The 27,373-nt window shown below is 50.5% G+C and overlaps 1 protein-coding gene and 1 pseudogene across 1 annotated transcript; one reads left to right on the plus strand and one right to left on the minus strand.

The window, feature by feature from the left end:
* Window positions 1–556: 556 nt before the first annotated feature.
* Window positions 557–2,605, minus strand: LOC149355946 (uncharacterized; annotated as a pseudogene).
* Window positions 2,606–3,593: 988 nt separating this feature from the next.
* On the plus strand, window positions 3,594–12,576 carry LOC149355947 (uncharacterized). The gene is made up of 4 exons (XM_089576227.1): window positions 3,594–3,629; window positions 6,153–6,323; window positions 6,786–6,847; window positions 8,416–12,576. The coding sequence occupies exons 1-4, from the start codon at window positions 3,594–3,596 to the stop codon at window positions 8,639–8,641; spliced, it is 495 nt and encodes a 164-aa protein (XP_089432353.1). The 3' UTR covers window positions 8,642–12,576.
* The last annotated feature ends 14,797 nt before the right edge of the window (window positions 12,577–27,373 follow it).

The following is a 27,373-nucleotide window of genomic DNA, read 5'->3' on the forward strand; positions in this document are numbered from 1 at the left end:
CATTGAGAGCAGAGCGTCCACGACCTGGGAAGAATTTAGCTGCTTAAGTGGTACCGCCTCCGGGAACTTGGTCGCGACGCACAGGGCCGTCAGAACATACCTACACCCGTTCGTTGATTCTGGCAAAGGACCTACAATATCAATTACCGGTCGCTGAAAAGGTTCTCTTATGACTGGCACTAACTTCATCGGCGCTTTCCACTTGTCAGTGGATTTGCCCACTCTCTGGCAGGTTTCGCAAGATCGCACGAATTGTTCGACATCCTTCCAACAATACGGCCAATAAAACTCCTGAGCCAATCTAGCCTTGGTCTTTTTTAAGCCAAGATGCCCTGCCCACGCATTTTCGTGCGCGAGTTCCAGTAACTGACAGCGATATTTTCGAGGGATCAAAATCTGCTCATATTTGCGACCGTGCTTATCGGTGTAGCAGCGATACAATAAGCCAGATCTCTCGTAAAATGAAACCCTCTTTTTCTCCACTCCAAGTCTGACGCTCTTCATCAGATCGGCTACTGAGCAATCTTGCTGCTGCTCGTGAATGAGCGTTTCCTTTTCAACTGCGGCCAGCTCCTACCAGATCGGCGGAAACCGGAGCGAGTATGGAGCCCGCGTCGCCTAACTGCGGCGTCGTGTCTAGATCGCGGCTAGCAGTGCACGTATCACTCTTAGTCTCGTCCAAACCACGCTCTCCCAAGCCAGTCTCCGAGCTCTGCATCTCCCGTGTCTGCCCGCCACTCAAGTTACCCTGTTCGCTCCGCGTGCCGCACGGCTGTTCGTTCACCGACTCAAAGTCCAGTTCCATCGACAGCTGGCGCGCTTTGGATCGCGTGAGGGCCATGTACGCCACGTCGGCAAAGAATGATTTGCCCTGATCCTTCAGCATCTGCTCCGAGCTATTTGAGAACAGGTAGGGGAAGTGCTCCGGAAGGGCGGCAGACACAGCGGCTTCTGTGTTAAGTTTTCCAAACTCTCCTTCAATGATGACCGCTGCGATCGGTAAGCAGACACTCTCATCCTCGGCCACTTGCCGTATCCAAGCGCATTCTCCTGTAAAGTCACTAGAGGAGACGAAAGACGGGTGGACGACGTCCATAGTTGCTGCCGAGTCCCGAAGTGCTCTGCACTTCTTGCCGTTTACTTTAATTTCCTGCATGTATGGCTCCAACAGTCGCATGTTTTTGTTTGTTTCCTGTATCGTTGCAAAAGCAACTTTCTCTTGGCAGTTCGCCGCGATGTGCCCTTGCTTTTTGCAGTTGTAGCAGAGTAACGGCTTCCGTTTTTCAAAAGAACGCATCACATCGCTTCGCTGCTTGGGACCATCGTTAGCATTCTGAGATGCATTCTGCCCTTCCTTCACAGTTTCTTTGGTAAGGGACTCGTCTTTCCGAAACTCGCGACGCTTGATTTGCTTCCGTTCGTCGGGCTTCCTTGAAAACCCGTCTCTCTTATCTGCTTTTTCTACACGCACTGCCCTGCTGTGCAAGCTGCGGCGGAGGTAATACTCTCCAGCTAATTCTGCTGCCTTGTCTTGCTTAACCTCTTTTAGCCTATCTTGCAGCCAGAGCTTGACATCCTCATCAATGCAACGGTAGAACTGTTCTAACGCGATGCATTCGACGACTTTATCGCGGTCGTCGTAAACCTCTTCGCCTTTCAGCCATTCAACCAGGTCGGCTTTTAGACGAAACGCGAAATCAACATGTGACTCCCTGCCCTTCTGTGCATACCGGAACCTCTGCCGGAAAGCTTCGGGCGACAGTTTGTGCTTTCGCAATAGCACCTCCTTCACATCACTGTAGCTCTCAAACGCCTCTTTCGATAAGCAAGTTATCACGTCAGATGCCTCCCCGGGAAGCAAGGCTAACAGATTCTGTGCCCAGAGGGATCGCTCAATGTCATTCCGTTCGCACACATGCTCAAATTCAACGAGGTATTTAGCCATATCCTCGCCTACTACAAAGGGCGGCAGTTGGTCGCGTATTTTTGGAGCGTTAGAGGGAACCGTCGTCGAAGCAAGACTAGGCGCTGGCGAGGTTTTTCGGAGCTCCAGCTCTTTCATTTAACCTCGTGCTCTCTAAGCGCCTGGCGCTCTCGCATCTCCTTTTCTTTCATTTCCTCCTCGCGACGTTCCTTTTCTCTCTTTTCCTCCCGTTCACGCCTTTCATTGATATCAGCCCAGGCCTCTTCGGCTTCCTCAGCCGTCACGTCCGCAGTCCTCATGACCTCAAGGATCGCATTCTTTCTTTTTGTTGAGCCCAAATCAATGCCCAACTCCTCACAAATTTGGAGAAGTTCTTTAACCTTGTAACTCTCCATCGTTCACACTGCCTCTTGCTGTTTGCCCTTTTAGAAACTACTTGCCGTACACTACTATATCGCTACTAGTTCGGTACGCGCAAGAATTTCACACACTGCCTTGTTTACCTCTTCAGCATCCCTTGGTTTTCAAAACACTCTTCCTAGGCTTGAAACACACAAGGTTAACGCAATGCTACACCAATTCTTTCTCTAAGCTACTATAACCTGTGTTAGAGAAAGTCTGGCGTTTGAGGAAAACTTCAGGCACTCACCGCGCCGAGGTAGCTGATGTCGGTCGATCCCATAGCTGCCATCCAATGTTGTGACTTAGGCATCCCACCGCTGCCACCAATGTTGTGCCCTAGAGGTGGTCCCGTTGCGCTCGCCACCCGTTTTGTGACTGAGCGTTGCCAGCTCTCTTAGCGGTAGCGAAGACTCCGTGTCAGGCGTAGGTGAGACTAAGAAAACGCTTTATACATTATGTACAGGGCATAATATAGTTCAACATCGGCACGGGGGCCGAGAGCTACACAACGCGACTGTACTCGCAGAGCGACGATCAGCGAGACACCAGCACGTCACACCATCCGACTCCACTCGTGAGCAGCACTCGACTCACGGTGGGTCGGTCACTCGGTCACTCCGTCACACACTTCCAAGCTGTTGTTGTTGTGTTGTTGTGACTGAGAGAAGGATGAAGAGGAAATTGCACGGGCCTGCTACTGGCTCGAGCCAAGCCACCACCGCTGCCACGTGCAGATAGAGGAGAGTTAAAAGATCAGAGGAAAGAGAAAAAGGAAAGAAAAGACGCGCGTCGCAGCAACAACTGCGTCCGCCGGAGCGGACGCTGCTCAAAAAGAGCGGCCGAAGCCGCGCTCGCCGAAGCGAGGACAGATTTTCCCTCACACTTCCAAGCTGCAGCGTTGGGGCTTATATAGCCTGAGGAACGGTGGCCCCTCAGAACTGGCCAATCCAAAGGCAGCACTCGACGGCAGTCCGAAAGGACAAATCAGCGATCGCGCGGGCCAACCGCTTCAAATTTTGCCGCGCGCGGTGGCGTCCGGGAGAGAAGGAATCTGGCGCCTCGCTGTCTGGCCTCTTGCGACAGGTCCAGGCGTGTTGCTTGCAGATGCTTCTCCTTAGGACTCCGCTGCCGTACGGCGCAGCATCGTGGCTTGTCAGGGAGCGTAAGGGCGCGTGCCTTGCGGCGCAGCACCAGGGCTTGTCAAAAGGGACGCTCGTAGGAGAAAGTTAGCAGCCGGCAGAATTGGAATCCGGGCGGGTTTCCCGGCATGACAGCGCCGAGACGGCGAACGACGTGGAGTCAAGTGGGAGCTTTTGCTGCGACGGAACCAGACTGTTTGTTGTAATAAAGCATACGAAATACTGCCTCGCATCTAAAAGTACGCTGGTCATAACATCATCAACACATTCCGTGCAGCGTGTCTGTCGCGTTTAGTCATGGGTTGCCTATGCGAACATCAAGCAGCATTGCATGCCCCTCCGGCCGAATTCGTTGGTAACGCGTTGCATATGAAAGCTCTGACCGAAGGTCGCACAGCAGCGTGACCGACTTGGTGGATTATTTTCGTTCTAGTCGCAGCATGTGAAACGGGCCTTAGAGGGTATGTCGGGCCTTTTCACTCCTCCCTCCGCGGTTTTCCTTCCCTCTTTCCGGAGGCCTTTCAGACCCCTTTTCTACTCTTTCCACAGATCAAAACACCACATCTCTCCTTCTCCTTCCCCACTCCCCCCAAAAACCACTTCTCCCCGGTCATACACGCGCTGCGATTCCCTGCGTCTCCTTCATCTTCGCCCGTACTTTGTTTTTTTATCCCCATGTCGCCTACCCCTGGAGCCTTGTGCAGTGGCGGTGATACCACTTAGCTCGCTTAATATTGATTGGCAGAAGTAGATTTTTCCGTTCCTTATGAAACCATTTTCTCTCTTTTCGTCTTTCTTTTCCTCCCTGTCTTATTCGCTACGGGATAAACCGCCCTTCTCTCTCCACCTGGACGCCGCGCTCCGCTCAGCCGATGTCATAGTAACCGGCGGTGCTCGTTCCTGGCTTTCACTCTTTCCTGTCGACGAGAGGGAGTGAACGAGTTACGGCTGCCGTGTGTACCCCCTGTATAGCTTGTATAAGGCTGTTACAGCTTTCTCTTTAAAAACATTGTGTTAAAGTTTTACTTCGAGGAGGCAAACCAGATTTTTTGTTAGCGTTCAAAATTTCATGTGTGTACCCATTTAACATTTGTCATGAAACTATCGTGTACAATTCAAGAATTATTTGTGATGATGACATGCAAGAGAGAGCACTGACGCATTCAGACATGTAGCTCTAACCAATCAGTGTGTGTCGAAAACATCTTAACGCCGAACGAACTCCAAAACAGCGGAACTAGTTGCAGCGGAACTGCAGTTGAGAGGTTTTCTTTACGTTCTCGGTATTTTTGAGTATATACTACCGTTAAAATACATTATACTCAATAAATGCATTTTCGATACAAATACTAAGTTGGTTTCATTATTGCAAGGCGATACATATACAGATGTAAAAAAATGTATCAAAAAACAACATCGAAGATACAGGTATCTTCGATACTGCCCATGATTGCGAATGATTGTTGATATTGTACGGATACTAACAGAAGAAGCGAATGTTCTCATAAACATTCGATTCGTATTGAATTTGGTTCTAGGAGTATTTGACTTTGTTTCTAGCAACAATATTCGTATTCGGTTGGACAGCAAGGCTATAGTATTCATATTCGATTCAGTTTTGGAAAAGTACTATTTGCAAACCTCCAACAATACCAAAAAGCGCGTCGGAATTACCCTCGCGACGCGCAAAAAGTGACGTGCTTTCGCGCGCGCCGACCCTTCATGGAGTTTTTCGCGGTTCTCGTGTAGTACGGCGCCGATTGCAGGAGAATTCAAAATACGTTCAAAGCACTTTCATTGTCTCGTCCAACTTTGCAAATCCGGGAAATATCCGCAAAAAACTTCGTTAGAGCCACACCTCAGGGCTTTACGCTCAACGGCAGTGAAGTTTGCCATTAATCAATCAAAATATTTGGTATGCGCTAGTCGGTGGCTCATCTTAAGGAAAGTAATATACAGCATAAAAAACAGGGACAGCGATGAAATTCAATAAGATTTCAGTCGTTAGTTCAACGCCAGTCTTGTTGTTTGTGTCTTCTCTGCTGTCCCTGTTTTTTGCGCTGTATATTACTTTCCTTAAGGTTTGCCATTAAGTCGATACCTATTGCCACACAACCCGGCACGGCGGCGGAGTGGCTTCGGCATTCTGCTGCAGAGCAAAAATTCGCGAGGTTGAATCGCGACCATGGTGGCCACTTGGCGTTAGAGGCGATGACGAAAAACCCCTGTGTGTTGCTCGATGTCAGCGCATGATAGCAAGTCTAAGGTGTTGGAAAATAACTCGGCTTCTAACACGTGCAGCTTAGAGATTCTAAACACCCAGTACCACACAGTACACGTCTCACTCACACAACTCAGTCTTTAAAGCAATAAAACTGCGCGGAACCCACAGTGCTTTTAGCACTGTCTCGACGAAGTAGCGCAGATATTCATGGGCGCCGGACATATACCAGAAGCGCTAGCCCTGGAGGAGGGTGGGCAAGGTATGCATGTAACCGAAGCACCGGAAGCGATCTCTGTAGATTAGCTCCTTACGAAGGCGGCCAGACTGTTACACGATCCCCAAGAACTACCGTGGTCGTGCTATGCACCGGTTCGGAGCGAAGCGAACAATGGGAAAGAAGAGCAATACGAAAAAACAAACGTTCATTGGCAGCGCGCAGACGGTAACGTGATCGCGCCTGAAGACAACAGTCACCAGAGGGAAGAGGACGTCAGTCTACCGCCGTAGCGCTTCACAAACCGGACGCCCTGCCAAGCTAGGCAAGTTGTCCCGATCCCATCGCCGCCTCACGAGGTGTGAGCACGCCGGTCTTCAGGCCTGGAACGTCACAAGAGCCGTCAGTAACGTCCAAGCAGTAAGTTGTTCCGCCCCGTCTTGCTTCTGCATACGCTAACAGGGCACGCCAATTATAAGCCGCTGTTGAAGATTGCGCTTCAATCCCACTTCCCAGGGCCGTGTTCGTCGATCTTAACAGCGCACTGCTGAACTCTGGCCTTAACGCAGTGAGCTGCAGGGTCAGCTAAACACCACGCTCATTCTAAACAACTAATTAGCATTTTCTGACATGACTGCTGCTACTCCTCCAGCGCTCCATTTTTACTGATTTGCTGAGGGCTAAGCAGCAGTTCCAGCAACAAAGCGGCCGATGGGAACGGGGACTTCGATTGTTCTGCGCAGGTTTTATTGTGGCGAAACGCTGGCAATATGATTCTGGAAATTCTCGATGCGCCTGTTATTCCCCCCTGTGTTGCTTCACATTTTACTTGCATCTTCATCCTTTGTGTCATCGGTAGGCTATCGATGTTTTTGTATGCAGGAGCTAGCAGAGTACTTGGTCGCAGTGGTGATACACAAGTGGGCTCCAAATATCACCTGCCGGTAAGAGAGCTTCTCATTTCGTTACATAGCGGAGTTTATTTGAGAGATTTTACGGTTCGTTGAGAGATAATGTATTGTGTGATATGGTGTGGCATGCCTGACGTAAGCCAACAGTCACTGAAACCAAGAAGCACCAAGGACGTTTTTTTTCCAATTTATGGTGATATTTCGAAATCAAGTGTTAAAGATAATTGATAAGAGTAAAGATAATGGCTGGGCTTAAATCGATGATTGAGATGGCGTAAAGCTAATTGATAAGAAAGCAGAAGGCAAACACATGCTGCCAGTGGGATCCGTACCCAAGACCTCCAAATTTCGCGTCCGGTGCTATATCAACTGAGCTACGGCGGCTGTCCAATCTTCTGCTTTCGGGGTTATTTATGTGTAGCCTTCTTTCCCGACAACAGCCTTGCAGCATGTTTTTTTAAGAGTTTTTTAGGGCGCTCTCGCTAAGAGGGCCGAGCCTTAGGATTCCAGCGAGGGAGGATGTCAGACGCCAGCGGGGACCCAGGGGTGATTCAGTGTTCTGGCCGCGTCGAACAGCCGAGGAAGCGCAGGTAACCACAGCGCGTCTAGAGAACGAAGGAGCAGCACCAGATGCTGCAACAAAACGAGCTAGGCTTGCGCAACAACAAAGTGTTCCTCGTCAGAGCCAACTAGAAGTATCGTTACCAAAAGCTTTCAGGGAAAATCATCCTTGTTTACGCATGTTCCAATGCTCGCATCAGAGTGTCGGATCATCCGTTCACTTTTTTTGTACCCGTCTTGTAGCGTCTTGTGCCGGCGCAGGGGGGGAGTGTCTTCTAACTTCTACACTTTTATCTCCAGATGTGAGAGCGAGCATCATAACACAGCACCGCCGCTAGCGCTTAAAGGTTAACTACTATTATTCGCTTTGTATGAATATTCCCACGAAGGGGAAGTGTGTCCATCGTCGCCGATTCATTAAAAGAAAAAGTCGTTTCGTCCTTGGAGAGATATGCGGCAGCATGAGCTTACCACAACCAACGACCGTGGCTCTGTCGTTGCAGCGGCGCCGCATCATCCACAGCTACACGGTGTCAACCCGGCTCCACGCATTCTCTCGGTGTGGGCGAGATTAGGTATCGCTGCAAAACGTATTCAGATTCAGGATGCGATGTCAGTTCTAAACAATCCCACTCTGCCGTGTTGTTGCATGCTATAACCGAAAATTCTCTCGCTTTAACAAAACATCGATAATTTGCGAAATATTTCCTGCTACAATTTGTAGAGTCCCAAAATTTTCCCCGGCATCATATTCTAGCATTTTTATTATTACTTGCTGCTCGTTGGTATTAACAAGCCAAACGCGTAAGAATTCGCCAAGTTCCACTCTCTGTGCCTGTTTTTGTTTTCTTTAGCGTGTGTAAGAAGAAGAAGAGGGCGTCTCCGCGGTGCCGCACTTCGTCGTCATCGCTGGTGGTTCGGGCGCGAGTCTCGTGCTGTGGCTGCTTCCTTCGCCTGGTTCTGCCATCTTGCTACGACCTGACCGTTGCGTGCGTTGGTCGCCGTGACCCACTAATAAATCCACTGTTCACTTGGTGCAGGGTGCAACGATCCCGACCCCCGACGTCGCCCTGGAACCCCACAGTCGCACGGTGTCCGTTCCCATGGAGGACCCAAGCCAGCAGCCCCCGACCCTGCTTCCTGCTTCCTGCGACCTGCTTCTACCTATCACCTGTTCTGGTCCCTCACGTCAACGCGACCCTGCTATCTTTAGTGGCAGCTGCGACCAAGATGTGGAAGATTGGTTGTCAGCCTACGAACGGGTGAGCCGGCACAACAAGTGGGACGACGCTCTGAAGCTTAACAACGTCGTATTTTATCTTACTGACGTCGCCAGCCTCTGGTATCGGAACCACAAGTCGGACATCACCACCTGGTCCGTGTTCAAGACTACGTTTGCCGAAGTATTCGGCTGCCCTGCCGTTCGCAAATTTCGCGCTGAACAGCGTCTCCGTTCGCGAGCGCAGAGGACCGGTGAAAGCTTAACCAGCTACATCGAGGACATAGTCGATTTATGTAAACGAGTGAACCTATCTATGCCGGAGGAAGATAAAATTCGCCACGTCATGAAGGGCATCGATGATGGCGCCTTCAACATGCTCGTGGCTAAGAGTCCGACCACCATCGCAATGGTATACGAACTGTGTCACAGCTTCGACGAGCTACGGAAGCAACGCGTTTCGGTTCGCCACCCTGCTGACGCGTCGCTCGCTAGCCTGGCCGCGGACTCCGACTCATCATACCTCAACGACGATATCAAGAAATTTGTCCGCGAGGAGGTTGCCCGCGAGCTATTTCTCCTACACTCTCTTTCCGAACCATCATCTTGTCTGGCGCCGCAGCTCAGACATGAAATCCAGCGACAGGTCTCGGAAGCTCTTCCTTCCGGCCATCCTCCAGCTCCTGTCGCTGCCCGGATGGCGCTTTCTGAGGCTGCCGTAACTCCACCTGCCCCGAGTGCTGCGCAGCTGAGTTATCCTGATGCCTTCGCGCCGCACCCCATTGTGGCGGCGCCTCGCACCTACGCTGAAGTTGTGGCTCGCCCAGCACCTCCCACGGCGTATGCGTATCCTTCGGCCATCATGCGCTCGCCACGCACTACAGGCAGAGTTGCGCCGCCTACCTCGGCATGGCGCACATCGGACAACCGCCCGATATGTTTTGCTTGCGGCATTCCCGGACACGTCGCCCGCCATTGTCGACGCCGCATGTCACTACGGGGGCCTGAATATCCTGGAATGTCCTATTCGGCGCCCTACTTCCGAGTTTCGCCGGGGCCGGCACCTGAACCTTCTGACCACTAGGCTTCCTCGTCTCGTCGCTCACCTTCGCCCCGTCGCCGCTCCATTTCGCCCATGCGCCGCCGACTTTCCTCAGCCGAGCCGGGAAACTAACCGCCGCAGTTCCCGAGGCACGAACTGCGTACTCCGCTGACCGTCAAAGTCCTCTTTTCCCTGCGAACGTTATTGATGTTATCGTGGAAGGTGCTGCGACGCTAGCGCTTATAGACACTGGTGCCGCTGTATCTGTTATTAGCCAAAAACTCTGCCGCTCTCTTCGCAAAGTGACGACGCCTCTTTGCGGTTTGTCGCTACGTACCGCCACCGCACAGCATCTCTAGCCCACAGCTCTCTGCAGCGCCCTAGTAATAGTTGCGAACAACGTGTATTTTATTGAATTCATCGTCCACACCACTTACTCTCATGATGTTATTCTCGGCTGGGATTTTCTGTCCCATCATCATGCCATGATTGACTGCGCCCGCCCTCACGTCGAACTTTCCGTGCCCTGCGCTCTGCCATCCGCCGCTGCCTTTGATGACGTGGGTCTTCGTGCTGTCCCGAAACTCCTTGTCGCTCAGGACACTCTATCCCACCCGTTAGCGCTGTCCTCGTTCCTCTCTCTGCTGCTTCTTCCGCCGACGCCACCGTTCTCTTCTTACCTTCCGACGTTGCTTTCTGCCGCCACCGTATCTCACTGCCCTTCGCCGTGCTTGACTTGCGCAAAGGTGCCAGCACACTTCTGGTCTTCAATACCCTTTCTTACCCCGTTACATTGCTTCGTGGAGAGTGCGTTGGCCGCTTTGAGCCTGTGGACTTACTATTTGACCTCGACGCTACCGACCGTTCATCTGCTTGCGAAGTTGATGCGTTGACCCCTGCTAATGTGGCTTCCGACCCGCTTCAGCGTGATCTTCTCGCCTGTTCTGTTGATACTGCCCTCGAGCCACGCCGCCGCGAGCAGCTTCTTGAGCTGTTGCACCATGTTGCACGAGCTGTTGCATACTTCGTCATTACGATCCCGATGCTCTAAGGGAACTCCAAACTGATGCCAGTGATGTCGGCCTCGGTGCGGTACTCGCCCAGCGCAAGCATGGTTTCTCTGAATACGTCGTCGCTTATGCCAGCCGCGCCCTCACGACAGCAGAGTCAAACTACTCCGTTACGGAAAAAGAGTGTTTGGCGATCATCTGGGCGATCACTAAGTTCCGTCCTTACCTGTACGGCCGCACGTTCGACGTTGTTACAGACCACCACGCCTTTGTTGGCTCGCTACGCTCAAAGATCCATCGGGCTGCCTCGGCCGCTGGGCCTTGCGCCTTCAGGAATATGATATCCGTGTTGTGTACCGCTCGGGCCGCAAGCATTTTGACGCCGACGCTCTCTCTCGGTCGCCGGTGTCCCTGCCTGCTGTTCCCACACCAGACCCTCCCCTGACCGCTCTCGCCGTCTCAGATATGCCTTCCGAGCAGCGCCGAGATCCTTGGATTTCTGCCCTGTTCAATGTCATCAGTGCCCCTACCATGGCTGCATATCCACGAGCTCTCCGCCTGCCAAGCTTCCCATTTCTCCGTCTCCTTTATCGCCGAAACTACAACCCTGACGGCAGAAAATGGTTACTGGTTATCCCACGCCATCTCCGCCCCGACGTTTGTGCCCATCATCACACTGAGCCGCAAAGTGCTCACGCTGGTGTCCTCAAAACATACCACCGGCTTCGTCAGCGCTAGTACTGGCGTGGAATGTACAATTTTGTCCGCCACTACATTCGATCGTGCGGTGCCTGTCAGCAATGAAAGGATTCACCTTGTCGCTCGGCCGGTCCCCTGCAACCTTTACCAACCCCGCTCGCCCCTTTGACCGCATCGGCATCGACCTTTATGGCCCACTTCCCTGCACTCCAGCCGGTAACCGATGGGTAATCGTCGCCGTCAATCACCTGACCCGTTATATCGAGACAGCCGCCCTTCCCACGGCGACGGCTCGTGACGTCGCTTATTTTATTCTGCACCACTTCGTCCTCCGTCACGGCGCACCTCGGGAGCTCCTCAGTGACAGGGGCCGTGTATTTTTGTCACAGGTAGTTCAAGAGCTCCTGTCAGCATGTCAAACCATACACCGTGCGACTACTGCCTACCATCCGCAAACAAATGGCCTCACGGAGCGATTCAATCGCACTCTGGGCGACATGCTCGCAATGTACATGCGTTTGACCATTCCAACTGGGATCAGGTGCTTCCCTTTGTGACTTTTGCGTATAATACCGCCCATCAAGCGATGACAGGTTTCTCCCCTTTCTTCCTCTTATACGGCCGTGAACCATCCTGTACCATCGACATCATTTTACCCTACCGACCCGATCCGCCTGAATACACAACTATCCCCGATATCGCCCACAAGGCTGAAGAGTGCCGTCACCTGGCCCGCACGTTTACTTCCGACACACAAGGATACCGCAAAGACGTGCTCGACAATGCCAGGCCTGCTCCGACGTTCTCCACTGACTCTCTCGTTTGGCTTTGGGTTCCTGCCGACTGCAAGTTCTCCATCAAGTATCATGGCCCTTATCGCGTCATTCAACGCACGTCTCCTGTCAACTACCTCATTGAGCCAGTTACACCTTCCTCGGACCACCGCCGTCGTGGCCGCGAGGTCGTCCACGTTAGTCGCCTCAAACCGTATTACAACCCGCCTGTCGTTTCTTCGCCGTAAGTCGCCAAGATGGCTATTCCTTCTCGCCGGGGCCATTGTAAGAAGAAGAGGACGTCTCCGCGGTGCCGCACTTCGTCGTCATCGCTGGTGGTTGCGGCGCGAGGCTCGTGCTGTGGCTGCTTCCTTCGGCTGGTTCTGCCGTCTTGCTACGACCTGACCGCTGCGTGCGTTGGTCGCCGTGACCCACTAATAAATCCACTGTTCACGTGCTTCATCGCATATTTCATACTGTGGCCATTACCTATGGCTACGGGTTAAAAAAGAAAGGCGCTAAGAATCCAGTTTCAAGCTCATTACACCAGAATCTGCTGCTTAATGGATGGAAAGAAACTAAGCACGTAAATGAGCAACATTATCCAATTAAATCGCTTAGAATTCAAGTTTGTGCATTACGAATTTTATGGTTTTCTCAGAGTGCGCTCTAGCCAGCATTGATTTATTCGTTAAGGAGGAGTTCAGTATCGTTCACATTGCAAACAGTGCGCTTTTGGATGCCAACCAGCGAACTCATTAAGAAATATTTCACAAAACAACAAGCTTTGTGCCACCTCTTCCGTCATTATCTTGCTGACAGATTCTTCCAGCAGTGATATTTATTCTTTGTGATGTCTACCTTCGAAGCACAAGGTAATTCCGCGAACCCCACCGAGTTAATTTTATAAATCTTGGTGTTTTATGTTACCTTTTCAAATTACTGATCGCTTCTAGGAAAATTTTTAAATGCGTATAAATATTAACTATTTTATTTTTTCATGGTTTCCATATACCTATAATTAGATTGTCGCACACGTCGCCCAACCTAAGCTCTGAGCCTCCAACGCGCGATCAAGGTGACCGGTAATGCGTATTGCCTATCGCTGATGCGACGGCGCAGTGACAAAACGCGCCACTGGAGACAGCGCTGTAGTTCGGCCATCGCAAAGCCCAGCTTGAAGACGCGATATACGATAAAAGGCCCCCGACAGAACAGCCTTGATTTCGTTCTAGGATGTTCCGTAGACAACGCACGAGTGAATGCCCGCAGCGCACTGGCGTGGTAGGCCTTACCGGCGGTAATTATTGAACGAGAAATCAACGGTAGCGCAAACGCAGTATCGGAGAGGTGAAGGAACGATGGGGCTTCGCGCTGAACGCCGCATGTTCCTCATGTAGAAATCTTTTTGGTGGCTCCCTTTAATAAAGGGGACGCGCGAAACCTTTGTAGAGTAACAGTGGTGGCGACTGTCGTACTCTGAGAGGGCTTGAAGGCCGCCACAACAGAAGGCTTTCCGCACTGGAATCGACTGCGCAGTTCTGCCCCTTCTCTCCTGCGTTTTAGCCGAACACGTGTCATCCCTAGCCGTGATCGTTTTAATTATCAGAAAAAAAAGTTTACATTTTAGCGGATTGCGGAAATAATTTATATTCAAAAAATAATACGGGGCTGGAGTAAGCCATTCGTGTAAGCTTTAGCAAAACGTAAAAAAAATGACATGATTTTTTCTAGCTGCACCATGAATCGATGAGGCAGCTTGAATAGAATAGGTGAATAATGCCCGAGTAATACAATACGCGTCATCAATAAAAATTGGTAAATTGGTTTTCCAGCGAAGGAACTGGCGCAGTATCTGTTTCACATATCACGGTGGACATCTGAACTGCACCGTGAGGGAAGGGAGGAAGGTAGGATTGAAAGAAAGAGAGAAAGAGGTGCCGTAGTGGAGGTCTCCGGAATAATTTCTACCACCTGGGGATCTTTGCCGTGCACTGACATCGCACAGAACACGGGCGCCTTTTCCTTTTCGCCTCCATCGAAATGCGGCCGCCGCGGTCGGGTTCGAACCCGGGTACTCCGGCTCGACAGACGAGCGCCTTAACCATAGAGCCACCGCGGCGGGTCGCATCACCGAAAACAACGCAGCATTTCGGGCAAAATAAGTAAATAAAATAAAAAATAAAATAATATAACATAAAATACCAGGCCTGATAAGAAGTCCAGGGAAATACTGAAAGGGGGAGTGGATTTCTAATTAGGGAGTAACTAAAGAATGGAATCCGCCCAAGCACAGCCATACGGCTACAAAGTAAAGTCATACATCTTCCAGAGGAACTTCGCTGTTGAAGAAAAATTCGATCTGGTCCATGGTTCAAACCCGGGTTCACCGATTCCCCGGAGCAGTCACTGTACCGACTGCGCTAACGGAGCGTCTAGCGCATGGTAGGCCCAGCGCGAAATGGTCAATAACTGGAAGTTGCTGTGGAAACTGTACGGTGTTCCTTTGTAGCCGTATGGCTGAGCTTGGGCGGATGCCAATGATTAACGGTTCTCCTATAACGCATGTACTCCACCTTCGCGTGATTCCCGTAAAACGTTTCATCAGCAGTGTTCCCACTTCGAGTTATTGATCAGTTCGCTCTCGCCCTATGCTAGTCGTCCCGGATAGCTTAGTTGGTAGATCGACTGCTCCGGTGAAGTGGCGGCCCCTAGTTAAAATCCCAGATCAGGACGAATTTTTTAAAACTACGAAGTTTCTATTGAAGCTATATAGCTCTTCCCTGTAGCCGTATGGCTGCGCTTCGGTTGATGCAAATGAGTGGTTGCTCCCTCTTTATAAAATATTAGGGTATTATAAATATAAAATCATAAATAAAGAAATAAATAAAATGTTTTGCGGTAACAGATATCGTGTTGCGAAAGCCGGGTTTAGTTGAGGAGAAGATGCGTTGGTTTAAAAAATCGGTCATGTAATTCGAAATCTTGCGCTCTAGCTGCATACACGTCCTGCACGTGAAATGTGTGCCGTATATGGGTGTGTTCAGTAAGTACGGCAATCGAGGTGGTGCCGTAACCGTTCTTTGTTTTCAAATAAAAATTTTTATATGTGATGGGGCAGATCGGTTGACAGTAAGGAATGGGTCTTTGGTTACTTAATGGTTTACGGGGGTTTAACGTCCCAAAGTGACTCAGGCTATGGGAACGCACCCTTAAAAAATGGCCTATAGAGAGTCTATAGACTTCCTATAGACTCTATTGCCTTCCTATTGCCATTTCTTTTTGTCATAGGATATAGGCTATCTATAGATAAAAACTACTAACGTGTATGGCCATAAATCTATAGATTGTCCATAGACAGTCTATAGCATTTGTATTGTCTATAGACTGTTCTCTAGGATTTGTCTACAGAGAGGTTATAGACTTTATAGACAGAGGTCTATGGACGGTCTATAGACTCTGTAAAAATTTTGTGTAAGAGCGTAGTGAAGGGATCCCGAAATTTCGACCACCTGGGGTTCACTAACGTGCACTGGCATCGCACAGCACACGGGCCTCTAACATATCGCCTCTATCGAAATGTGATCGCAGCGGCCGGGATCGAGCCCGCGTCTTTCGGGCTAGTAGCCGATCACCATAGCCACTGAGCCCCCGTGGTGGCTAACGGAACTTTGATTTTCAAGAAACGCTGTAGTTTTCTCGGGGAAAAAAAATCGCATGTTACAGCACCAGGAAAACCTCGCTTTTCGATTTCTTTCAATTGCAAGTTTCCATCCCCGCAGAAGAAAAGAGAAACTTTTTTTATCCTTTTTTACAGCATTAGCATTCAAACGTTTTCGCTTGAAGTCAAGCTGCTATCGCAGCTTTTTGCCTCGCCTCCCCCATCTTTGATGTAAATAAATGGAATATATATATATTCAAAACTTTCTTGGCTTTCTTGGTTTTGTAGAAAAAATCATGACCACTGTTTAAACGCCCATGCATTGGATCCAAGATGGGAGTTTTCAGTACAGTAATGGAACAAGAAGGATTAAGAACATGGCGCTGAAATTCTTCCTCAGTATCTATTTGTCTTTGCTACTCCCGTCAGGGAATATTTCTACCTCTAGAGGGGGAATGTTTTATTTTATGGCCTGAGGACATTTGATAAAATTTCATAATTCTGAGAAACGGCCAACGATCTTTAAAATTTGCGTGAAAAAGCTTCATGCTTTCTAATTTCTAGAGCTGCGCTAATATTTTCTACATTTTGCTATTTTAAAATGTAAAATGAATTGCCCAATCTAGACCATAATTTGTTAAGGTAAAATTACTCGAAATTGCCCTTTAAAAAGATTAACCGTCGCAGTTCGATTTTTAACTGAGTGCATGTCGTTGAATTTTTGCTAACACAATTACAGAATTACAAAAAGTAATTTGGAAGCTTACTGGAGCCTATTAGCTCCATTTTTATTGAGTCCAACAATCCTCCGCGGTCAACTTCAAAGTCCTCATTTCGTCTCGTGCTTTCAAGCCTTTATATTGCGGGTTTGACTATTTACCGTATGGTCAAGGAAACAGCGCGTGAAGCAAACTTCTTGGTGTCTAAGTTCTGTAGGGCGGAGGGACAATGATTTCATGCCTTTAAACTTCTAAGCTGTTTCTACTTTTACGAATCGTTTCACGGAGCCATTCGTTGCTTTGCTTCTGTGGGGTTTCTTAATTGTTTATAATGCTTGTTTGGTCAAAAACACACACCTCATTGCTACACATCTCAGAGGGAAACCAGCGTTGTTTTATTTTCAGCTGGGAAGGGTGTGCGCAGATGCGGCTCCATTATCAGCTGGTAGTGATTTTTTTATTTCATACCAATCACAGTTTTTTGCCCAGAGTACATGTACATCAAATTAACGTTCAAAACTGACCAAAGCAGCTGAAAATGACGGTGCTTAACAAGCCACAGTACCGTTGTCTCTGTGATCTCCTATCCGCATGGCTATTCATGTAGAGGCAGAGACAATGTGAACGGGAACATGCGATATCTCTGAATATAAAGTAGGGAAGGACTATTCATGAATAATGGATCAGAACACCAGAACCGAAGCGAAAACCGTAGTCTTAACACATCTAATTAGAATATGGCCAACGCAAATCGACTATCAGTTTTTTTTTGCGACTGTGGCAGCTCCATTGATCATTTAAAGTAAAAAAGTAAGAAACAAAATGTACCACACTTTCATCCAATTACCTGATACTATTCTACTAAAGCAATTCAAGGCATTTCGCAATAAGTTAAATGCCGATTTAAGGAAGGCAAAAATGTGCTACTCTAAGACAGGCCTTCGGCTCCGGAACCTTGGGCGGCTGGCGTGAGGAAGAAGAGGACGAAGACAGCGGCGCCGATGCTCGTGCGTGTGCGCTGATCGCTGCCGCTGGGACTGATCGCTACCTCTGGACTGAACCGAGACGTACCGCTAGCCGTTCGCGACGCAGCGCCTTCGTAGACGTCCTACACTACACTTGGTGGAGGTGCTGTCTGTTCCCACCATCGAGATACGCCACCATGCCCAGGCTTTCAGGCTCTACCACGGTGCCCGACCCCCCGGCTCAACCTGCCCAGCCTGCTGGCCCTGCTGTCATCTGTTCTGGTGCCCTCCGTCAGCGCGACCCCACGATCTTCAGCGGCACGGATGACACCGATGTGGAGGTTTGGTTGGCCTCCTATGAACGCGTAAGCGCGTATAACAAGTGGGACGACAGCGTTAAGCTTACCAACGTTATATTTTATTTAAGCGACGTTGCCAACCTGTGGTTCCGCAACCACGAAGCGGACATCTCCAGCTGGGCGGATCTGAAAACCAGCCTCACGGAGGTCTTCGGCCGTCCCGCTGTGCGTAAGCTTCGTGCCGAGCAACGATTGCGCAGTCGGGCACAACAGAGCGGCGAAAACTTTACCAGCTACATCGAAGATGTAGTCGATCTCTGCAAACGCATCAACGCTTCCATGAGCGAGCATCAACGCTTCCATGAACGACACTCCGTCGCCTCTTGACCACTCCGCCAATTCTGCGCCATTTCGACCCTCGTTCTCCGACGGAACTCCACACCGATGCCTGCGGCGTCGGCCTCGGTGCAGTCCTCGCGCAGCGCAAGCCTGGCTTTGACGAATATGTTGTCGCTTACGCCGGCCGGACACTCACAAAAGCTGAAGCGAACTATTCTGTCACTGAGAAGGAGTGTTTAGCAATCCTGTGGGCGATAGTCAAATTCCGGCCTTACTTGTACGGGCGCCCTTTTGACGTTGCCACCGATCACCACGCCCTCTGCTGGTTGTCGTCTTTGAAAGATCCCTCTGGTCGACTGGCGCGCTGGGCTCTGCGGCTTCAAGAGTACGACATCCGCGTGGTCTATCGTTCCGGCCGTAAACATGCGGATGCTGATGCCCTCTCACGTTCTCCTCTGCCGTCTGAGGCAGCGTCTTCTATCTGCGCCCTGTATTCTTTGACCTTTGAGCCCGCTGATATTGTGACGGACTAGAAGACGACGGAAGAGGGCAGTGGCATGGGCAGGAGCGCTCGTGCTTGGCTCGCAGACCTTAAATCATATCATCGCCATCGGTCATGCAGTCCTTTCTTCATCGCTTGCCGTCACGTAACAATATGGCTACCGAGCAACGCAAAGACCCATGGATCGCTTGCCTCTTGGATTTCTTATCTGGCCAATCGCCTCGACCTCCTTCCCGTGCTCTGCGTCGTCAGTCCCACCATTTCGCCATCAGAGACGAGCTTCTTTACCGTCGGAACTACCTTCCGGATGGTCGCAAGTGGCTGCTTGTCATTCCGACCCATCTGCGCTCCTTCATTTGCTCTTCCTACCACGATGATCCGCAGTGTGCTCATGCCGGCTTCTTGAAGACCTTCACCCGCCTACGACATCGGTACTACTGGCGTGGGATGTACCGTTATGTGCGCAAGTTCGTTCAGTCGTGCCCCGCATGCTAGCGCCGAAAAAACCCACCTCGCCAACCCGCCGCTCCTTTGCAACCGCTGCCTTGCCCAGCGCAGCCCTTCGAGCGTGTTGGCATCGACCTCTACGGCCCTCTTTCCAGCACATCAGCCGGCAACCGCTGGATCATCGTCGCCATCGATCATCTTACCCGGTACGCCGAAACATCACCTTTGCCATACACACCCACGACATTGCATCCTTCTTCCTCCATCGCATCGTTCTTCGCCATGGTGCTCCCAAAGAGTTGCTGAGTGATAGGGGTCCCGCCTTTCTGTCTGAAGTTGTCGAAGCTCTCCTTCGGGAATGCAACATCGTTCACTGCACCACCTCTGCCGACCATCCGCAGACAAATGGCCTGGTTGAGCGTTTTAACCGCACTCTTGGCGACATGCTGGCCATGTATGTGGCTTCCGATCACTGCAACTGGGACCGCGTTCTACCTTTCGTCACCTATGCTTATAACTCCGCTACTCAAGCCACCACCGGATTCTCTCCTTACTTTCTCCTCTACGGCCGTGAGCCTTCTTGCACAATGGACACCATTCTCCCTTACCGCCCTGATGCTTCTGAATTTACGACTCTTCCTCAAGCCGCCACTTATGCCGAAGAATGCCGCCAGCTTGCCCGGTCTTTCACTTCACACTCCCAGCAGCAGCAGAAAAGCACCCGTGATCCCTCTGCACTACTTCCCACTTATCTTCCTGACTCTTTGGTTTGGCTCTAGGTTCTGTCGTGTCCGGTCGCTGTGTTGAATGCAGCGAAAGACGCACACGGTACTTTAAGACTTCGTTTATTTAGAGCTGATGAGGGTGCGACCAGCGTCGACCGAGGCAGGAGCCGAACTGGCCGCCCGAAGAAAGGAGGGAGTGGAGAAGCGTCCACGGCAGGGAGTGGCTTCCCAGAACAGGAGGAGGGTGCGGGGGCGCACCGTGGGGGGGCATCCGGCGACAGCGTGCGACGAGGGGCAAGCGGTCGTTAGGAGGGGATGCGAGTGGTCGTTAGGAGGAGGATGCGAACTGTCGTTAGGAGGGGAATGCGAGTGGTCGTTAGGAGGGGGCGCACACACACAAAAGCAACAAGGGGACACAACACTTCCTTCCCCCTTAGAAAGTTGCCTGGTATCGTGCAGGGGGTCGGCGCTCACGCGTGGAGGCGCGCTGGCTTTGTGCGCTCGGGGGAGAAACACTTGTAGGCTGGCTGTTGTTCGCTGTGTCTCCTAGGTCTGTCCTGGGCGAAGTCTCTTCTTCCGGGAAGAGGTGCCAGGCTATGTGGGAAGATGGTGCACGTGCTCTCTCCGCTGGCGGACAGCTCTCAGACGGCGTCGTAAATCTACGCAGCTGGTTGAGATGTCGGCGTGCTACTGTGCCATGTATGTTGACGAGCCAAGAGCGCAGGCCTATGCGTCTGACAATTGTAGCTTCCTCCCAGCGTGGCTTTTTCAGAAACTGTCGGGCGAGGACGCGCTGCCCCTCATTAAGCGTGCCGCAGCGCGGAATTGCTTTTTCTTCCCGGAACGTCTCTGCCTTTGGCTCGGGGAGGATGGCTGTGAGCTGGGTTCGCATTTCACGCTCGAACATCATTTTCGAGGGGGTCTCGCCTGTTGTGCTCTGAACCGTCGTGTGCTGCTTGAAGAGAAAGCGCGCAAGGCGGCGCTGCAGCGAGCCTGTCTGATCTCTTTCAAGGGCGCGTTTTAGCTCGGCTACGTAGCGCTCGGCTTGTCCGTTTGTCGCTGGGTGGTAGGGGGCCGATGTAACTGATGAGATCCCGTTGTCGCGATAAAACTTGAGGATCTCCGCAGACACAAACGGTGTTCCGTTGTCCGACACTACCTTGCGCGGCAGGCCGAACGTTGCAAATAGTGATCGGAGGTTGTCAATGACTGCTGCCGAAGTCGTCTGTCCCATTTGCCTTATCTCAAGCCACTTTGTGTAGGCATCTACGACCACAAGGAAAGTGCAGCCCTCAATTGGTCCTGCAAAATCAATGTGCAGTGTGTGCCATGGTGTGTCTGGCTTTTCCCATTCTGGGACAGGAGCTTTCGGCGGGGCGCTCCGGCTGCTCTGGCAAGGCTTGCATTCTCGCACCACTGTTTCGATGTCGTTGTCAATTCCAGGCCACCACATGTAGCTTCTGGCACACTTTTTCATTGCAACGATGCCCCGATGTCCGGCGTGGATGAGAGACATAGCTTGTGCGCGTAGTTCTCTCGGCATCACAACTCGGGACCCAAATATGATGCAGCCGCGATGGGTGCTCAACTCTGTAGCTCGCCTGCGGTAAGCGTCGAAGTTGTCCCCTTTGAGTTTATGCACGTTGCCTTGTTGAACAGCTGTGTAAACTAGCCGGAGAGCTGCGCACTTCTGCGTAGATGCTGCAACTGTGCCTGCTGTAAGCGGAGGTTCTGGCAGTGCTTCGAACATCAGAACGTCTCCTGGTGGAAATGGTTCGTCAACAGTTGCGTCTAGTGGCAGACGGCTTAGCGCATCGGCGTTTTGATGTTTACTCCCATTGCGGTAGACCAGAGCGTAGTCGTACGCTGAGAGTTTGATGCACCAACGTGTCATTCGCGGAGACAAAGTTGGTGGCATAGGCCTTTGTGGTCCCAGAATGCCCAATAGCGGTCGGTGATCGGTTATAAAGGTCACCTTCCGGCCGGCAATGTACTGGTGAAAATGTGTCGCCGCGTAGACGATGGCTAGCCCTTCTTTGTCAAGTTGCGCGTAGTTGCGTTCTGCTTGCGACAACGTACGTGAGGCGAAGGCGATGGGAGCTTCCCTTCCTTGCTCGTCAGTTTGCGATAGAACCGCGCCGACTCCGTACGGTGATGCGTCGCAAGCCAAAAGCAGAGGCTTCCTTTCGTCGTAGTGGCGGAGGACTGTACATCTTCGAATCAGGTCTTTCAGGGCATCGAATGACTGCTGATGGCGTGGCGACCATGTCCATGTCACATCTTTCCGAAGGAGTTGGTATAAGTCGTTGGCCACGGTAGCTCTTTGTTCCAAGAACCGGTCGTAGAACGTCAAGAGTCCGAGAAAAGCCTGTAGCTCCTGCTTGTTTGTTGGAGCTCGTGCTTCTGTGATCGCTCGCACTTTGTCCTCGGTAGGGTGAATGCCTTCCGCATCAATTCGGTGTCCCAGAAATTGCACCTCTGGCACCGCAAAACAGCACTTCGATTTGCTTATGCACAAATTAGCGTTTGCTAGCCTTTCGAGAACGAGCTCTAGGCGCACTGCATGCTCTTCAGTGGAAGTGCCACTGATGATGACATCGTCAAGGTAGACACAAACTCCTGGGATGCCCTGAAGCACTGTCTCCATGAATTTTTGAAATATGGCCGGGGCTGCAGCTACGCCAAAAGGCAGTCGCTTGACTTTGTACAAGCCTTTCAGTGTGTTAATTGCCAATAATTCAGCAGTTGACTCGCTCACCTTCAGCTGCTGATACGCCTGGGTGAGGTCCAATGTGCTGAAGACTCTTGCGCCACACAGTACACTGAATACTTCTTCAGGTGTCGGTAGCGGGTAAGAGGACGCTTTAGTCGCAAGATTGACGGTGCTCCGGTAGTCTCCGCAGAGGCGTATGGTTCCGTTCTTCTTGCGAACTACGACAAGTGGTGTGGCCCATTCTGAATGCTGCGTCGGCTCGATGACACCTTGCTGCTCCAGTTTGTCCAACTCTTTTTCAACTGAATCTCGGAGAGCAAACGGCACCGGCCTGGCCTTCAGAAATTTGGGTTGCGCGTTGTCCAACAACTCCAGTGTGACCGGGGGCCCTTCGTTTCCTGGAATCTCTTCCGAGAATACTCTTTCGTATTTCTCTTGCAGTTGCTCAACCATGTTCTGGCTCGGCGTCTGGTGTATGCCGCATATCATCACGCCTAGTGGAGAAAACCAGTTTCTCCCTAGAAGGCTTGATCCTGTGCCCTTCACAACAAGCAGAGGTAGCGTATGGGTCTGGCCGTTGTAGTTAACCTGCACGTTGGCAGAGCCCAATAGTGGCAGATTCTGTCCTGACCACGTTCGCAGGTGCGTGTCGTCTTGTTGCAGGGCGGGTGCGTCAGATGGCCATGAAGTTCGGAACGTGTCCTCACTGATCAGAGTACAGGCTGCGCCGGAGTCCACCTCGAACTTAATCAGCTGGTGATGTACGCTTACTTCTGTAAAAATCTTCGGTCGCGTGCCGAGATTCATGGTGTTCAGGTCGTACAACACAGATGGTGTTGCTGATGTTGTTCCATGGAGATCAGATAGCGGCGTATTCTCTGAGGCGTTGACGCTGTGATTAGGCTGGGAAGGTGACTTTATCTTGGCAAGTCTCCGTTTCGTAATGCATGCTCTTTCGATATGCCCTCGCTTGTGGCAAAAATTACACGTGGCTGACTGGAATCGACATCCCTGGGGGTTGTGTTGGTCGTCACACCGCCAGCAGCGTTGTGCCTTTTTGACCGATTTTACAACAACAGAAGGCTTGCGCACCTGGTTGCTTGTCTGGTGTACCGGCTCGGTGTTCCGGCGAATCCCTCTCTGCTGGTGACCGGCGCTCTCCGCTCGAACGGCGATGTCGTAAGCTTTGCTGAATGTGAGGTCCTTCTCAGCGAACAGGCGCTGCTGCAGTGACTCGTCACTCAGTCCGCACACAAATCTGTCGCGTAACATCACGTCCAAGGGAAGCATGGTGGTGTTAGCAGAAGAAGCTGCGTCTCCCTCCTGCCCGGTAGCTGGTGTCGACAGCGTTCCAAAATTGCAGTCGGCAGCAAGCTTCTTGAGCGCGGCTACGTAGGCGCTCACAGTTTCTCCTCCCAGTTGATCTCGTCGTTGGAAGCGAGCCCGGCTGTAGACCTCGGATGGCCTTGGGTCGTAGTGCTTTTGCAGCGCTTTTACGATGTCGTCGTAAGACACTGCCGCTGGTGTGCTTGGCTGAATAAGGGCGCAGACAGTATCGTAGGTCTGCTCCCCGCACAGCGTCAGCAGGTTGGCCCTCTTCAAGGCTGGGTCTGTGATGTTGTTAGCTTCAAAGTAGAACTGAAGGCGTCCAACCCACGATGACCACGATGAGCCGTTGAACTCTGGTATCTGATTGGGAAACCCTCGCGTAGCCATGGCTTGTCAATAGCGTTGCGTAGCGCGGGTCGAATCCACTTTCTCGTCGCCACTGTCGTGTCCGGTCGCTGTGTTGAATGCAGCGAAAGACGCACACGGTACTTTAAGACTTCGTTTATTTAGAGCTGATGAGGGTGCGACCAGCGTCGACCGAGGCAGGAGCCGAACTGGCCGCCCGAAGAAAGGAGGGAGTGGAGAAGCGTCCACGGCAGGGAGTGGCTTCCCAGAACAGGAGGAGGGTGCGGGGGCGCACCGTGGGGGGGCATCCGGCGACAGCGTGCGACGAGGGGCAAGCGGTCGTTAGGAGGGGATGCGAGTGGTCGTTAGGAGGAGGATGCGAACTGTCGTTAGGAGGGGAATGCGAGTGGTCGTTAGGAGGGGGCGCACACACACAAAAGCAACAAGGGGACACAACAGGTTCCTTCCTCAAGTCCCGACCTTTCCTCCAAACTTCTCAGCAAGTACCAGGGCCCCTACCGCATTCTTAAGCAGACATCCCCCGTCAATTACCTCATCGAACCCCTTACACCGTCTACTGATCATCGTCGCCGAGGCCGTGAAATTGTCCACACCAACCGCCTCAAACCATACTACGACCCCGCCGTCGTCACATCTCCCTAGGCCGCCAGGATGGCGCCTTTTCGCCCGGGGGAAGTTGTAAGACAGGCCTTCGGCTCCCGAACCTTGGGCGGCTGGCGTGAGGAAGAAGAGGACGAAGACAGCGGCGCCGATGCTCGTGCGTGTGCGCTGATCGCTGCCGCTGGGACTGATCGCTGCCTCTGGACTGAGCCGTGACGTACCGCTAGCCGTTCGCGACGCAGCGCCTTCGTAGACGTCCTACACTACACTACTATCAATGTCTATTTGCTGAAATATACAACACCCCAAGAAAGCTATGGCAAGAAATTAATAATTTATCCTGTAACCCTAAAGCTAAGTATCCTCTTAATATTGCAGCTTTTGCTGATGGGAAGGCTGATATAGAGGCGTTGGATGCAATGAATGAGTTCTTTTCTAACGTTGGCGAATACATTCCTCCAAACAGAAACTGTGCTAATTCGTTTTCTGTACTTCGCCCAAGGCTTGGAAATTCCGTTATATTCTCCCCAGTTACTTCCGAAGAAGTCATCAGCTTCATTGCCAGAATTCGAAAGAATGTCGCCACTTGACTAGATGGTCTGAGCAGTGTCCCTATTAAACATGTAGCACCGATTATAGCCATCCCACTCGCATTTATAATCAATCAAATGATTGCAACTGGTATCTTTCCTTCTGACCTTAAACAAGCGCGTGTAACCCCGGTCCACAAAGGTGGAAGTATTAGTGATATATCCAACTATCGCCCGATACCCGTTTTGCCCATATTCTCTAAGGTTTTTGAGAACGTTATTAATGCTCAACTTTCAAATTTTCTTACTAAATACCGTGTTATCAGTGATTCGCAGTACGGCTTCCAGAAAGGAAAATCAGTTGAAATGGCCTTACTACAAATCAAGGATGAAATACTTAAAAACATGGATAACAAACAATTCGCTGTAGGCTTATTCATTGACTGAGGAAAGCATTTGACTGTGTAAACCATAATATATTACTCTCAAAGTTGCAAGATTATGGCATACGTGGCGTTCCCCTTAACCTTATCAAAAGTTATCTTTCAGACAGAAAACATTGTGTAAAAGTTGGTGACCTGACGTCTTCGATTGCAACGGTAAAGCATGGTGTACCTCAGGGGTCGATCCTGGGGCCTTTGTTGTTCATCTTGTATATTAATGAGATGTGCAATTTGCCTCTTTCACAGAAACTGGTCATGTACGCAGATGACACAAATACTTTTTCTCCGCACAAACCGTAACCTAATTGAACACTGTCATAAATAGTTATTTGGTCAAACTTGAAGAGTGGTTGCGTAAAAACGGATTAACCTTGAACGTTAAAAAGACTAAGTATATTATTTTTAAGCCACATAACAAAGCATGTGATACTGAGCTAGCCTTAAATTTTCAAGATACAACTTTGCAGCGCGTGACATCAGAAGAATTTTTAGGTGTATGGTTCGAAGAAACCATGTCGTGGAACACGCAAGTTAGCAAGCTGGTGATAGAACTAAGCAAAACAGTTGGCTGTCTCTATAAGCTGAGAGAACTACTTCCACTGAGGCTCAAAAAAGCAATATATTTTGCTAACTTCTACTCTCGTCTTTCATATTGCATCTTAGTTTGGGGAGTTACAACCATCCATAATTAAAAAAAACTCAAGCGACTACAAAAAAAGGTGCTACGAATTCTTGAGAACTTTTATGGAAACCCTATCCAGCGATTTACTGATCCCTTGTTTACTAAACATAATATGCTTAAAGCAGCTAAGTTATATGACTACAAACTGTCTCTGTATATGCATAAGCATAACCTTCCAAACGATGCACACCGTCGCATGCATGCTTACAGCTTACGTAGGGAACTAAAACCAGTGCCGCGTACACGAACGAATTATGGCCGGTCCACACTTGACTTCCGCATACCATCACTTCATAATAAACTTAAAAACCACATTGATTTTACTGCCCCCCTTAGCTCATTTAGATACGAATTAACAAATTTTCTGATGAGGCAATGCATATTACTGCAATCCAAATAAATGACACTGACCATAAGAACTGACACCACTACTCGACCGGTGGAAAACTGATTGGTTCTTGATCGATTAACTTTTGTTTGCATCATAATGTGCTAGCATGTATTGCTTTGTTTCTTTTTAAACGTATTGAAATGAAATATATTAAAACTGTAGCCATTAAAACTGTACGACAGCCAGAATTGTCCGATTCCAGACAGTCAAGCAGCCGAAAAACTTAACACCGCATTTTGCTCTGTTTTCACAAAAGAACCTGATCATAATTTACCAGATTTTCCCCAGTGCCACCATTCATTCATGTCCGACATCACTTTTAATGCCTCCGGTATAGCCAGAATAATTGAATCACTAAAGCTAACATCCTCATCCGGAATTGATGGTATCAACACTAAAGTACTAAAGAGCACAAAAACTGTTGTAAGTGTGATCCTATGCAATATTTTTCAGCAGTCATTGTCATCAGGAGTGGTGCCGGAAGACTGGAAAGTGGGCAAAATAGTTCCAGTCCCGAAAAAAGGTCCTTCACATTTATGTTCCA

Source organism: Amblyomma mixtum, chromosome 3, assembly GCF_055824585.1.
Source record: "Amblyomma mixtum isolate Tamu chromosome 3, ASM5582458v1, whole genome shotgun sequence".
NCBI classification, from domain to species: Eukaryota; Metazoa; Arthropoda; class Arachnida; order Ixodida; family Ixodidae; genus Amblyomma; species Amblyomma mixtum.